The 15,600-nt window shown below is 37.4% G+C and overlaps 1 protein-coding gene and 1 long non-coding RNA gene across 7 annotated transcripts in view; one reads left to right on the forward strand and one right to left on the reverse strand.

The window, feature by feature from the left end:
- The window catches only part of Tanc2 (tetratricopeptide repeat, ankyrin repeat and coiled-coil containing 2), a 386,320-nt gene that overhangs the window by 60,019 nt on the left and 310,701 nt on the right, over positions 1-15,600 (reverse strand). For all 6 annotated transcript variants that reach the window (XM_005402230.2, XM_005402228.2, XM_005402226.1 and 3 more), the window contains 2 exons: positions 8,509-8,675; positions 4,083-4,690 (listed from right to left, as the gene is read on the reverse strand). In XM_005402230.2, the coding sequence (XP_005402287.1) occupies positions 4,083-4,690; positions 8,509-8,675 (775 nt within the window). The remainder of the gene's footprint in view (positions 1-4,082; positions 4,691-8,508; positions 8,676-15,600) is intronic.
- The window catches only part of LOC102030629, a 67,881-nt gene that overhangs the window by 33,361 nt on the left and 18,920 nt on the right, over positions 1-15,600 (forward strand). The gene's annotated exons all lie outside the window — the stretch shown is intronic.

Below are 15,600 nucleotides of genomic sequence, written 5' to 3' on the forward strand. Positions count from 1 at the left end.
TACAGCAGCCATTGATATTTTCCTACTAATCTATCCATAACTCTGTAATGTTTGTATTGTTTCTATCCTGTTTCGTAAATGGATGCATGTTTATGTGTTTCCTACAACTACCACTGAGAATAGTTAATGATTATTCAATAGGTCACTCATGTATAGCTCTATTTATCTTTAGAAGTCACTTTGAAGATACCAAAGTATAGTACAACAAGTATTGATAATCTCCTACCCCTTTTGTCTGTAACTCACTATTATTTGTCTATTTATTTTCCTGAGAAACTATCTTGTAGATAACATTATGCAAAACAATAACTGTTGATAATTTCCTACCACTTTGTCTGTAATTTGGTAAGCCCCCCCTATTATTATGTTATCCTTCTTTTACTCTTTAAAATAAAATTAAAAAAAAAAACCAAAAACAATTATACCTTTATGCAATATTAGATCATTTTCTCTGGCATATTCATTTTCTGGCCAGATTCTGGGACAGTAAACAGTCTTTTTTTTTCAGGTACTATGAGTTTAACTCAGGGCTTCCACACTAAGTTATATCCCCATCCCCTTTGTTTTTATTTTGAGACAAGGTCTCACTAAGTACCCAGACTGGGTCTGAACTTGTGATCCTCCTGCCTCAGCGACCAGAATTCTGAGATTACAGGTGTGAGCTACTACCACACTTGGCTGGCAGTCTAATACTACTGTATGTAAAACAAGTGTCGTGTGTACAGCTGTAATCCTATCTCTCTGGCAGGCTGAGGCAAGATGATCTCACATTTGAGCCCAGCCTGAGCAATGCAGTGACTCAGCAAGACCTGTCTCAAAATAAAAAGGGCTGGAAAATCAGCTAGTGTGAAGGCTCTAGGTTCAGTTCCCACTATAGATGGGAGGGGGTGGGGAAAGGAGACGAAAACTCAACCTCAGATGTGGCACTGACCTCTGGCTCTGCTACTTCCTTTTTCCAGTGCCATTCTTAGACCTTCTTCTTTAGCTCAGGCAGAAACTACTTTCTTGGGTGGCTTATTTCTAAGGAAGATCAACTACGTTTTGACATCAATAGAGTATTTCCTTTGTGTCTAATTCCCTAATAAGGTCAGCAAGTCAGGGTTAAAACTGAGAGCTGAAAACCCAGGAAAATGGACTACAAGAGATAAGCATGCTGTTTGCTTTGGAGAGCTCTCTTAACACACAGATATACACATTAGGCACTGGCTTACTTGGTGTGACTTTAAAGCAATGAGTTGGTCTTGTCTGGTCTATTGAAATGCATTAGATATGGAGAGAAGGGGGAGATGAAATGGAGAACAGAAGGGGAAACACACAGCCTTGATATGGCTGCATAAAAACCATGTTTTAGCCGGGTGTGGCAGTGCACACCTGTAATTCCAGCACTTGAGAGGCTATGACAGGAGGATCGCCAAGAGTTCGAGGCCTGCCTGGACTACATAGTGAGTGCAAGGCCAGCCTGAAGTACAAAGTGAGATCCTGTCTCAAAAAACCAACCAACCAACAAACAAAAATTAAAAAACCAAACCAAACCTGTATTTTCTTCTTTGCGAGTCCCTGAGGATTTCATCCTCTGTAAGGCTATTAATTCAGTGGTAGCCTGAGAGCCTTGGACCTCACCTTTCAATCCTCTGATATGTCCTAGGCTGGGAGAGCACACTGGAGCGGGATTTGTCTGGAAGTTGATCTCAAAGTGCTTATTAGGTAGTTCTAGATTAGCGTTTTTCTTAAATACGCAGTTGCTAACTCTATATATTAAGCATTGACAGCAGTATTAGACTTACAGTAATCTTCCCCACCCCAGCTCTGTGGCTTCACTTTTTAATGTTTATGGTTACCCAGTGTCAACTACAGTCTGGAAGTAATAAATGGAAAGTATCAGAAATAAACTTCATAAATTTTAAATTATGTGCTGTTGTGAGTAATGTGATGAAATCTCATGCTATCTCACCTGTGCTGCCTGGGTCTGGAATCATTCTTTTGTCCAGTGTATCCATGCTGTATGTGCTACTTGCCCACTAGCCACTTAGTAGCTCTCTTGGTTATTGCAGTATTATGGTATTGCAGAGTTTGTGTTCAAGTAACTGTAATCATGGCCCTCAAGCCACTGCTGGCAATTTTGTTATGCCAAAGAGAAGCTATAAAGTGCTTCCTTTATGTGAAAAGGTAGAAGTACAATAAGATATTCTGACATTCATATAACTTTTATTATAGTACAGTAAAACTTGTTTTTATTATTAAATACTGTTATAAATTTTAAATTGCACCTAGTTTACAAATTAAACTTTGTCATAGGTATGTACAAATAGGAAAAACTATAGTACCTATATGATTTGGTCCTACCTGAGGTTTCAGTATCCAGTGGTGGGGGGTGGGGTCTGAAAACTTGTAAGGGGAGACTACCTAACAACAAAATCCTTTTGGAAAAGCCATACAATTTATGTAATGCACTCAGGCTCAGTTCTTTGTTTCTAAAATCCTGTGCCTAAAATGTTAACAGCCGAAGAATGTCAAACTTATTAGTCACAGGTTTAGTTGAGGCGTACGTGAAGGGTCTCCATTACTCCAAAGATGGGGGAGGGAAACGAACATACCCTGAGTCATTTCTTTGTACTCTGTACTACTGTAGGTGTTTATCTCCAAGACCTCACTTAATTCTCACTAATCCCAAGGAAAAGGTACAATATAATGCTTTTACGTGGGTAAGAAAACTAAGTTTCAAAACCATCATGTAACTTTTTACAAGAGTCACAGTTCTATAAGTGAGGTTTATATACACGTAACCTGACTCAACAGTTCCTCTTCTTTCCACCACAGCATGTTTCTTTTAAAATTCTTTTCCTCGTCATGGAAAATACCATACATTCTACTGCCTGGCCTACTATCACCATCAGAACCTGGAACCAATTCCCTAATGAATCAGCATGAAGTAGGTGGAGCAGCAGCCCTCAAGTACGGCTGTCTGTGGAACGTAGTCACAGGCAATAAAACCCCAGCATCATCAGATTTTTGGGCTCTCTGATGAGTCACAGTTTGAGAAACAGTCAGATTTGGCCTATCTTATTTTTGTGCCAGAATAAACTCTAGAATTATGTTTCTGGAGTCTTGTTTCCAGGAAATTCAGTAACAGTTTGAACTTTTGAAACCACCTACTTTATTAACTATTCCTTTAATAAAAGGGTAGTATGGAGAGTAGAAAGCACAACCTACTAGGATGCCAGAGGCTACGTTCTACCCAATAGAATGGCAACAGTTTCATATCGGGTCTGATTTGTTGAGTTGATAAAGATTCTCAAATTAGGGTCACGTTTATGAGGAAGGAGTGCGGGGTGGTGGCGGTGTATTAATAATGTCTGCCATGGGTGCAAGGGTGCACAGTGGTGGTATGTACTGTCTTTTAGTATTTTATCCCTCCTCTCTTTACCTACTAAATAACTTTATGACTTTGGGCAAGTGATTCAATTCCTTTAAGGCCTTCACAGCCAAATAGAGAAAATGACTCATTATCTGAACGCAGAGTAATGACATTATATGATTTCATCAAGTCTTTGTCAGCTATAGGGTTTGAGATGATATTTTATTTTTACTTTTTTTTGGTTATTTGTTTTGACACAAGGTCTTCTTATGTAGCCCAAAGTAGTCTCAATCTCATGATCTTGTCCCAAGTGCTAGGATTACAGGTGGGTGTCGATCACCATTTTAAAAAGGCCAATAAAAATTTTAATACTGTTCTAAGATGAAGAGATGAAAAATATGTCAAAAAATTGTACTATCTGAACAATGAGGAAATCTGTTAAATGGCTATCTTAAGTACAGCTTATGATGGGCCAGAAAGATTATTTAGAAAAACATAGGAATGTAGGGAAATATTCTAAATATCTGTGCAGATGTTGAATGTTGAAGAAATAACATCATGTGAATATGATTTACTAAACCTCACCCTAGCCTTGCCTTGAGAACCGCAACGTCTTCTCTGTGGGAAATGTTCAATAAAGAACACTTCTCATTACTTTGAATACCCATGCTCCATGCTATAAGGACAAAATAGGCTCAGAATCATTCATTACAGATCTGTATCTTACCTGGGATCACAGAGAAATTTGGTTTTCTCTCCTTCTTCTCTCCAGATAAGCCATTCTCGAAAAGAAGGATGTACAAACATACGAGTCATGTCTCTGCGCTTGATTAGGAACATGGAGAGGTTCTCCATTCTCTGCTGAAAATCTTCCCATTCTAGTGTGCCTTCAATGCTACCGGCATTGATGGCCTGAAAGATATGCTCATCAGTCAGTGGGTGGAGGGAGGCCACTGCCACGTTCAGGAGAGGCATCACCCGGTCAAAGGAAGACTGGGTTGGGAACTTCATATTGCACTGGAGTAAATAAACCTCTGAGAGTGAAACGGGAACTACTTTGTAGCTAGAGCTCTTTAACACTAGATAGCCTTTCTCTATGAGGTCAAATGTGAGTTTCAGGTATAGGTAAGACCCTTGACTGAGAGTCTTGAGATGAGAACTGAGCTTGCCAAATGTAGTATTGTCCATTTTGCCATTAAGTGAAATGTTATTCTGGATCTCTGAGCTGCTGTGTATCCGGTGCAGGATGTAAGCCTGCAGGTCCTGGTCTATGGCTTCATTCTCTTCTAGTCGATCCAAAAAAATTCTATGGAAAGGCAGCAACTTGGTAATTTCCTAAAACAGATGGAGAGAGAGAGAGACAGAAAGACCTTCAGTTTCCCCTAACTCTTGTGATAAACTATGACATCCACAAATTTACTCTGAACTTCTTAGTGGTCAGAGAAAAGAGGAAAACATGATTAAGTATTAGTATCCACAGATTAAAACAAATTAGCTGCAGAGGAGGGATATAAAACAATTTCCTATATTGAGATGTAAGAAAAATTTTCATGGGTCTTTGTAAAGAGACTGTAGGAATCATTTCATGGTCAGTATTCTCAACAATCTTCCTACTTTGGAGTTGAAATGGAAAATGGAGTGCTGTACAACTCTGGTTTTGTAATTTTTTTTCTGTATAAACCATGGCATAAAGTCAGTTCAGTTAGAGAAAGGTGTAAGGATTCAAAGAATATCGTGTAACTGTGTACCTTTTAATAAAAAAGAAAAGAACCCAAAATAATGTGGTTTTTGAACCTTCCCCATAAAATGACTACATTTAATATAGGCCCGCTGGAGATTCCTGAGTTCAGAGGAGCACTTCTAATGCTTGGTATTCTGGTGATCAGCTTGGAAATGACGTTGGGGAAGGTGGCTTAGTGACGACTCTCATGTACTGGATTCCATCCTTCTTATGTCTGTATAGACTTTGTTCTTGCAAGCACCCATTCTCCCTTTTATATCTATTTCTTCTCAACTGAGTCACAGAGATACATACTTTGTATACCTCCTCCCATCTACTCTCATTTTCAGGAAAACTTACAGAGAAGTTTTCTCTATCTGCTATCTTGAACCCCTCTCATCCGATTCTCTTATTTGTTCCAATCAGGGCCCAACCTGGAACTGTTCTGTCACTGGAACTGTTCTGTCAAGGTTATCAGTAACCCTGACTTCGCCATCAGTTAATTGCCTTTCCGTTAACAAACCCCTCATTCTCTCAGCAGTGTCTGACACAGCTGATCCCACCTTTCTGTACCTTTTGAGTTTTCTGCAGTTTGCATCCATAGCATGCTCATCTCCTTTTTCTTGGGGCATGCTAGGCAATCTTATCCAGCTTCTCCTACTGTCTTCTATTTCCATTTTTCAGTCCTTCCCCCCATGTGTCTCTCTTCCCTAGCTATACTCATATCCTAGAACAGAGTATTTTTTCTAAATATCATCAATATGTGGACGATGTCTAACTTTATGTTTCCAGGTTAGTTATCTTCCCAGAGTTCCCATTTTATATCTCTGTATACTCAACAGTTACATTTTGATGTTTCACAGATAAATTTAATGTGACTAAATCAGAACTACTCAATTCTGTCTCCGCCATAAAACCTTTTTCATATCAGTAAATGGCATTACCATTGGTACTACCACCAAACTCCTGGAGGTATCTGTAATTTTCCTTTTTTCCCCAAACCACCATTCCATTCATTTGCTCACCTGAACCTCAGAATCCATTCTCGAATCCTCTCTGTTGTTCTTAACCAAAATCTAACCATCAAGTTCTGACACTCCTTCAAAATGTATGGCAAATGTCACACGTCACATGATCTCCGTCATTACCACTCTCGTATAAGTCAGTCAGTCACCACCGTCTTTCACCTATGTTTTTGCTTGATTTTTTTTTTTTTTTTAGTGGCACTGGAGATTAAGCCCAGAGATTTGGCTATGCTAAGCAAGTGATGTACCACTGAGCCACATCCCCATCCCTCTACTTACAGCCTTGATCCCCTACATTTAACTATTTACACAGCCGGCAGATGAGGAGACTGTTTAGAAGGTACCTCACTTCCGTCACTTTATAAGGCACTTCGGGCAGGCCTTTCCTATCTGCCCTATCTGCAACGACTATCTCCATTTAGCCCTTTCAGTCATTTTATTTTTTGTCATAACTTTTAACACTACCTGCAATTTTAGTATATATTTAATTTTACTTATTTTTTTGTGTTCCAAACTGGAAGATAAGCTTTGTGAAGGCAGGGATATTGTGTGTCTTATTAACTGTTGAATCTTCAACCTCTACAACAGTACCTGATACAATCCAAGTACTTAAGAAATGTTAGCAGAAATAATGACTAATTAACTATGAGATCAATTTTTAAAACCTATGAATTATTTCAGAATGTCAATCCTGAAAGAAATTATTTTTTCCCTGTACTGGAGATTAAACATAGCACATCACTCATGTTAGGCAAATATTTTACCACTGAGCTGTATCTCCAGCCCAAGATAATAATTTTAAAAAATTCTTAGTTGAAGGACTGGGGATGTAGCTTAGTGGTAGAATACTTGCTAGAATACAAGAATTACTAGAATACAAGAAATGATACTTGCCTAACATGTGTGAGGCTTGGGGCCAATCTATATGTGAAGACAATAAAATACACGCTTTGTAGATTAATATGTGTAGTATTTTTCTTCTGTGGAACAGATAAAAAATTAAAGTTATCTGTTCTACCCAGATATACTTAAAATTTCTTCTGCAACTGCAGATGGCATTATGCAAAAGTATATGTAGGGACAACAGTGCCTAAGTATACATTTGGTAAAGTGTACATTAGGTATCTTTAAGTATACACTAAGTATCTTTCATCTTTAACAATCAAACTGTTGGACAATGAGTTGTCAAGATGTAGTTATGTTGATTCATACACATTTCTTAACTCAAATTACTTTGAGATTAATGATAAACACAAGTAAGGAGATGGTCGGATTAAAAATACAGTTTCTGATCATGGAAGGTAGTACAAATAACTGGCATTATATAGGAATAGCAAGAGCCTGGGATAAGGGAAAAGGGGAACTTGATGCAAGGTTCTTTTTTATGTATTAACAATTATCACAGGGAGTTGTGTCAAAATAGTGGGATAGGGGAATAATATGTATTTTAATATTCATCAAAAGAGATTTTTTTGGGTAATATTAGGGATTGACCCAGGGCATCACGCACAGTAGGCCAGTATTCTAGCACTGAGTTACATCACCAGCCTTTTTTATTTTTTGAGACAGGGTCTCTCTAAGTTGCCCAGGCTATCCTGAAGCTTGTGCTCCTCATCTCTCAGCCTCCCAAGTAGCTGGGATTACAGGCGTGTGCCACGTAGTGGGGGGCCCCCTCCCCCACACTATGTGTGAGTATGTAAAGAATACCAACTTGACTACAATAGCAAGGGTGGGAAAGGTGGAGTCATTTATCCTTAGAGCCCATATATTTTTACAGGATTTAGTTCCAGTTCCTGGTCCTTTACCTAGGCCAGCAATGGTGAACCTTTTAGAAATTTCAATGATGCCACAGCCTCACCACCACTAACTAGGTCATTAAGTGACGAGTCATAAGCAAGGAAGATAATAAAACGATTTTTAAAAAACTTATCTCCCAGTTGCAATAAATGTAATCTAAAGCCCTAGCACTGTCAATATTTGTTAGAAGATAGCAGAACATCCACTTTTATGCTACAGAAAAGTTGTTCAAGTAGAAGCAGAGGGAAGAACCAAAAAAAAAAATCTGCCTTGAGATGGCAGGTTGAACTGGATTTTGCACAGCATTAAACAATTTAGAAGTGAAACAAAAGACAAAGCTCTAATGATTTTCTTTGTATTGCTGTCCTCAGGACAAATCTAGGAAACAGGGACATTTTACCAAGCCTTATCCAGAGGACTGGGAATGGGAATTAAAGTTATAATATAGAAAGATCATATCTCTTACCCTCTTTGGGAACTATTCTTGGTAGTGCTCTAGGATATAGTAGAGGTTTACAAAGCATCTTTGCTAAGGGAACTAGAGTCTAGAAGTTTTTCAGTTTAAGCCCTTTCCAAGGGAAATAATAGTTCAAAAACAAACAAACACATACCTGTAAACTGGTCCTAACTGTTACAATTAGTTTGAGCCAAGAAGGAAATTTTCCAATCATTTTACTCAGAAATGACACAATTGTATCCCCATAATCCGGTTTGTGAAATTCTGCTTCATTTAATCCATCAATTAAAATGATGAAATCTTCATCTGGGATTTTTCTCTCTGAGATAGAAAGAAACAAATTACTTAGTAATTACCAAGTACATAAGTGAGCTCTTACTGGGTCTTTGATCATATATCTGTCTAGAAAAAAATATTAGAAAAGCCCTCTCATGACACCTGCAGTGCTCGGGGTAAATAAGTTTATAAAGACAAGAAATAATTCATTTAGTGAATTCAATAGTGTTGCTTTTGTGTGGTGTAAAAGCTTTTGTTACATATATGTGAGTATATGAATCATAATTTTCAGGAATAGCTGTATTATCAGTTGGGAGACAATCTGAGCAACGGACTTGTAAGAATTTGCACATGAAGTTCATTTTTCTCTCACACATGAAAAAGCTAAAAAGAGTATGTTTAGTTTTTTCCCCCTACCTGACAGCATTAGAGAGAATACTGTCATATGTTATTTTGGGAATTTCCCAAAAAAGGTTTAACTTAAAGTCCAAAGCAGTATAGAAGACTACATGTGACTATGTACTGGGAAGGAACAGATGAGCAGAAGTGAAATCGTAACTAATAGACAGACCTGAACCAGACAGGTTATGTTGGAAGGTCTTTGTAGTGTCCTAGGCTACACCCAAAGCAACCTCAATTAGCCAGTGCGATCTTCCAGGGAAGAAGTCATGTGGGAAAAAAACAAATCTTCTGTTTGTATCCAGCACCCTTCTAGATTGCACTAGATCCTCGATTGGCAACATCAGTTTATTTCTGGGGCTTGGCCAAAGAAGGAGCTTAGTGTGACTTTAGGCTTCTATACTCATTAAATGCTTTTCAATTCTCAAACAACACTGAGCAATTAGAATTTTTAAAATTCCCAGATCGAATGTACATTTTAGTATAAATCAACTGTGAGTGGCAAATAAAAGTTACCAGCTGGTAGAACTGTACAGGTTTTGAAGGGACAAAAGCAAGAAGTCATTAAGTATCTGATCTAGAAATAAGTTTTATCTATGGTGGAAAATGAAAATGAAGCTGGGTTCAGAATAAAGTCTATAGACTTCTAAATAAGATAGGCTCTTTTTGTTTTTATAAGAATCAAAATCAAATTTTACATGCTATTTTTGTTTTACATTTGAATTTACACAGGAACATTTATATTTTTTTCTCTAAAGCAAAGCTTTGTAGAAAGGAATTTAACTCTAATACTCTAAATGAACTATGGATTCCCCCTCTATTAACAATGATTATTAATGAAGTGGCATTTTGGTAATGTAGGGTTATGAAGAAATACTCAGGGAATCCAAAGAATTAAGAAAAAGAGAGGACTTGTTTGGAACTAATTGGGATTTACCCAAACAACTGGGGAGCTATTATGTTCTTAATTTTAAGGACTCTGGCTTCCTTAAGCTTAACTCTATCTTGAAGTCTCAGAACAGAATTTTTTACTTGTGTTGGCTTGGCTGAGCACCACCACCTACTCCTGCCCAGGGATACGCAGGAGCCGTCCCGTGTATGGTTCAGGAGCGCCCACTGCAACATTTGTAAGAGCTGGCTCTTAAAACAGTTGGTAGCTTGAAAGTGGCTACGGTGAGAATTTCTATACAATGGAAATTGGCAAACGTTAAAATCAGCCTTCCTGCCTTGGATGGCTGTGAAAAATTTACCAGCACACGACAGACTGCCTACCTTCAACTGTATACCTCCTTTTAACTTCACATAGGATCCTTCCTAAGAAAGACATGATCTTCAAGTCAAGAAAAAGGCTGGTCATAATGTATCCATAAAGCTTTTTTTTTTAAAGAGAAAAAACAGCACAAATACATTCTTTGTGGTGGTGCATGCCTATAATCCTAGCATTTGACAAGCAGAGAAAGGACTGCCTAGAAACAGGCCATCCTGGGCTACAAAATGAGGTCAAGACCAAGCATAAACTACATGGTGAGTAGTGTGACCCTGTCTCAAAAAGAAAAAGGAAAAGGAAAAGAAAAAGAAATGTGCTCTGAAGTATGACCTAGATATTTTAATAAATGATAATTCATTTGCCAATAAAATTAATCCTTCATTTGCACAAATTCCCAGTAGAGTATATTATTCATCCCAGGAGTAAAAAAAGAGAGTATGTCATTTTATTTTTTTAAGAGAAATATTTTTTCCTTCTAATCAAGATCAAGATATTCTTCTAAATTCTGGCTTTTTTTTTTTTTAAATGACGCTCCTTCTCCTTTCAAGGGATTATCCGTCACCTATGAACATAGGTATATATAAATACCAACAAACATTTCATCAGTTAAGTAGCAGAAAGGCATGTTTATCTAGGTAGGGATATCATATTTTTTAAGACTCAGAACAATGAATGAAAAGAATTTCCTAATGTAGTAATGTAAAACATGAAAATGAATCCTAAAATAATTCCTTTTCTTTTGGTAAATGAAGGTTCTCGATTATAAACTTAACAGATGTGACTTTAATTATCTTCAGACTTTGTCTTTCAAATGCAAACAGCCTTCGGAAAATGCTTCTGCATATTGACCTTCAGTATGTCTGTAGATTTCATTCATTCATTCATTCACTCATTCATTCATTTTTGATTGTCTGAGACAGGGTCTTGCTATGTTTCAGGCTGGCAATGAACTCACCATGTAGCCCTAGCTGGCCTTGAATTCACAGCAATCCTCCTGCCTCAGATTCCCAAGTGCTGGGATTACAAGCATGCACCACTGTACCTGGCAGTAGACTTTTAAGAAATATACTAATTCAGGAACTTTTATAAGATTTTACTAATGAAAATTTAAAAAAATTAGGGACTAACAAAGGACTGCTACTTCATATTTTGCTAAGTAAGGACATTTAAAATACAACTACCATCCAGGATCATATTTATTTCATAGAATAAAAATATTTTAACAGTACATGTTAAAGACATTAAACTTTGCATACACATACAGTTTATGTAAAACTATATTATATCTTTCTTTTTTTCCTTTGGTGCCAGAAATCGAACCCAGGGCCTCACACTTGCCAGGCAGGTGCTGTACCACTGAGCTACAGCTCCAGCCCAAAACTATATCTACATCCACATAAATTCTAGGCAGTCCCCACTTTAAAATTTTTGTCATGGATTAACTGGAAACTTTAAACGGGCTGATTCTTAAGTGCTATTGCTCTGACATGTCACTGCAAGGGTTTCCAAAGCCCTTGAACTTCTGTTTTTAATCTCTTAAAAAATGCATTCACCACTTACATATATACTTAGCAAATATCTGAACTGTCTGCTTTAATAGTCCAATCTTTAGACGTCACCTAGGTGCCTAAGAGAAATAATAAACAGAGACTGCCGGAGAAGTGAGATAGCTAGTAGTGAGGTTAGAACTGAACCCTAGCGCATGAGATCCTTCGTGTGTACTGCACAGAAATAATTAAACATGAAAAGACTCGGGTAACATTTTTATCAGAAAAGCTTTGCATTGCATCTAAATTATCTTTTAGCTGTAAAAACAAATAACTATTTCCTGTCTGTGGCCGAAGCAAACAGCCGACTGAGAAACTTCAAAAGCATTTCATTTGTTTTCTGTCTGCATATGGGCCTGTATGTTTTAATCACTGTAACTTGTGAAAAGCACTATGCGAAATACTGGCTCTAATAATTTAAAGAAAAATACATATACAATTTGAAATCTAGCTCCTGACTCTACATTGAATGTGTTTTACATGGAACCTTCCTGGAAAGAAAACTCTAGCTAACAATAACAAATTATGTACTTTAAAAATTATTGCAATAAAATTTATATACAGTGAATTGAGAATACCTAATTATGTAATTTAGAGGTTGCATAAGTATAGGTTCTCATGTAACCAACACCTTGATCAAAATGTACAGCATTTCCATCACCCCAAATGTAATGTTTCTGAGACTCATTTACACTGTTGGAAGTATTATTAGTCTTTCCTTTTTATTCCTAGCAAGTATTCCATTGAACCAAGATGCAATTTGTTTATGCATTTTATTAATGGACATCTGGGTTGTTTCCAGTTTTTGACTACTATGAATAAAACTGCCGGAAACATTTCTTTTGTTTGTTTTTGAGACAGGGTCTTGCTAGGTAGTAGAGACGTACTTGTGCAAGTCTTTTTGCAGACATCTTAATTTCCCTTCAGTAAATACTTAGGAACAGAATTGCTTGGTCATAAAGTAGATGCATATGTAATTTTACAAGAAACTGCCAAATAGAGTCCCAAAGTAGTTGAACCATTTTACCGTCCCAACAACACATGAGAGTTCTAGTAATTTTTCATTCTCACCAATGTTTGATGCTCATTCTTTTTAATTTTAACCATTCCAGTGGGTGTGAAGTGGTAAATCATAATTTTTGTTTTGCTTTTTGTCTTTTTGAGACAGGGTCTTGCTATGCAATTCAGGCTGGCCTTGAGCTCACTTTGTAGCTCAGGTTGGTCTTGAACTTGGAACAATCCTCCTGCCTCAGCCTCCCCAGTGCTTAGATTACAGGTGTGTTCTACCATGCCCAGCTGTAAATCATAATATTAAATTACATTTCCCTGGTAATTAATGACATTAAGCACATTTTCATGTTCTTGTGGGTATTAACGTATGTTCTTCTGTGACATGTTTAAATATCCTATCCATTTCAAAATTGGATTGTTGGATGGGCATGGTGGCACATGCCTGTATCACAGCTGTTCAAGAGGCTGAGGCAAGAGAATCTCAAGTTCAAGGCCAGGCTGAGCAACTTAGTAAGCCTCTGTCTCAAAATAAAATAAAAAAGGGCCTAGGGCTATAGTTCAGTGAAAGTGTGTGTGCTTTTTACGCACAAGGCCCTGGGTTTGGTGCCCAGCACCACAAAACAAAAAAATAAAATAAATGCAAAAAAGAGTGTATTGTTTATCTTTCATGATTGACATGTACATGTATTCTTCAGGTACTGTGGATACAAGTGCTTTTTGTTCACTCTCTCACACTCACGTACACACACAAAGATGAATATTTTCCCCATTTTCGTGACTTGCTTTTCCTTTTTTTTTAGTGTTAGCTTTTGCTGAGAAGACATTTTTAATTTGATGAAATCTATCACCTTCTGTTTTCATGTGATCTACATCTCCAGCCTTGTTTATTTAAAATTTTGAGACAGGGACTCATTAAATTGTCCAGGCTGGTCTTGAACTTGTAGTCCTATTCCTCAGGCTCTTGAGTAGCTGGTGTTATAGGTGTGTATTACTGTACCTGGCTAATTATCACCTTTTAAAATGTGTCCTAAGGAGTCTCTACCTACTCCAAGTTGTGAAGATATTTCCTATGTTTTTTTCTGTTACCTCCAGAGATTAAGCTTTTCTAACTGGGCCCCTGCCCTGTCTTAAATTTATCTGTGTACAGTGTAAGGACTGAGGTTTTTTTTTGGCAGTACAGGAGCCCTCTACTCCTGAGATAGTGTCTTGCTAATTTTTTTTTTTCTTTTGGTTTTTCTCCGGTACCGGGAACCAAACTCACGACCTTGCGCTTGCCAGGCAGGCGCTTTGCCGCTGAGCTAAATCCCCAGCCCTGTCTTGCTAATTTTTGAGATGGTGTCTTGCTAATTTGTGCAGGCTCACCTTGAACTTGTAATCTTCCTACTGCAGCCTCCCAATTAGTTGAGGTAACAGGTATATGCTACCATCCACAAAACATTACTGCCACTACATGTGGCTGAGATTCTTTTTGTCCCCTATACATTTAGTTAGTGGTCCCAGGCCTGTCTGATAACAAGAATTATTTTTCCCAAATTGTCTTGGACCTTTGAGAAGATCAGTAGATTGCATTTATGTGTGGGTTTATTTCTGTATTCTCCACTATGCTCCACAGTTCTGTTTTCTCTCCTTGTATGATCACCTGTCAGTACAGTGCCGGAGCTGGCCCAAGCTAGCTCCTGAGAACTGCTTGAATTCTATGCAACAAAAAAGCTTTTCACCTAAGATGGTTGTTAAATATTTAGTGAAACATTACTGCCTGTCATGATTATTGTAGTAATCTGTAATGCTCAAAGTCTTGAAAAGAAATACTATCAATTTTTCAACTTTTTTTAAAGCCATTTTTATTTTCTATTCTATTCTTGTTCTTACTTAGCTGTTTTCGTTTTCTATGATTTTCTATTTGTTGTGAATTTCACATAAAAATCCTGATGGGATTTTGATGGAAATCATGTTGAATCTACAGACCAGTTTGAGGAAACACTTATACCTTCCAACCCATATATACAGCATATCTTTTTCACTTACTAAATTCTTTAATTTTATTCTGCAGTGATTTCATTATGGTTTCACTGTGGTGATCTTATACATCTTTTGTTAAATTTATTCTTATACACTCATGGTTTTGATGCTACTGAGAGTATTTGTCCCAGTTATCTTTGCTACATCAAATAGCTAGGAGTTATTTGAGTGGCAGGGCTGGAATTATTTTGAGGGTTCTTCAGGCACAAATTTTGTGTCAGGGTTAGACTTCTTCACACCATGGTGACTGCAAGTTAGCCAGACTCTTTACATGACAATACGTGCCTCTGAAAGAAATGTTTCGGTGAAAAAGATGGGAGCTGTGCTTATAATCTAGCCCCAGACGTCACACAGCATCACTTCGCAGTGTTCTGGTGGCTGAAGCAGTCAGAAGCCTGCTGACCGGGGAGAACACTCTTACTGAGATGAATGTCAAAGAATTTGTGGGCATGTTTTAAAACTGCACAGTACTACCTATATTTCATTTTCAATTGCTCCTAGATATTTATATATTGACCTTATAGTTTTGCATTCATAAGTTCTAGTAGGATTTTTTTGTAGATTCTGAAGTTTTCTAGGCAAACAATAAAGACAGTTTTATTTCTTCTTTTCCAATCCTTATAACTGCTGGCTTATTTTCTTATCATACTACTTGGGACTACCAGTGGAATGCTGAATGTAAGTAGTGAGACTGAGAAACACTGTCCTTGATCTTAGGAAAGTATTC

Source organism: Chinchilla lanigera, unplaced genomic scaffold (genome assembly GCF_000276665.1).
Source record: "Chinchilla lanigera isolate Chin_1 unplaced genomic scaffold, ChiLan1.0 scaffold00077, whole genome shotgun sequence".
Lineage (NCBI taxonomy): Eukaryota > Metazoa > Chordata > Mammalia > Rodentia > Chinchillidae > Chinchilla > Chinchilla lanigera.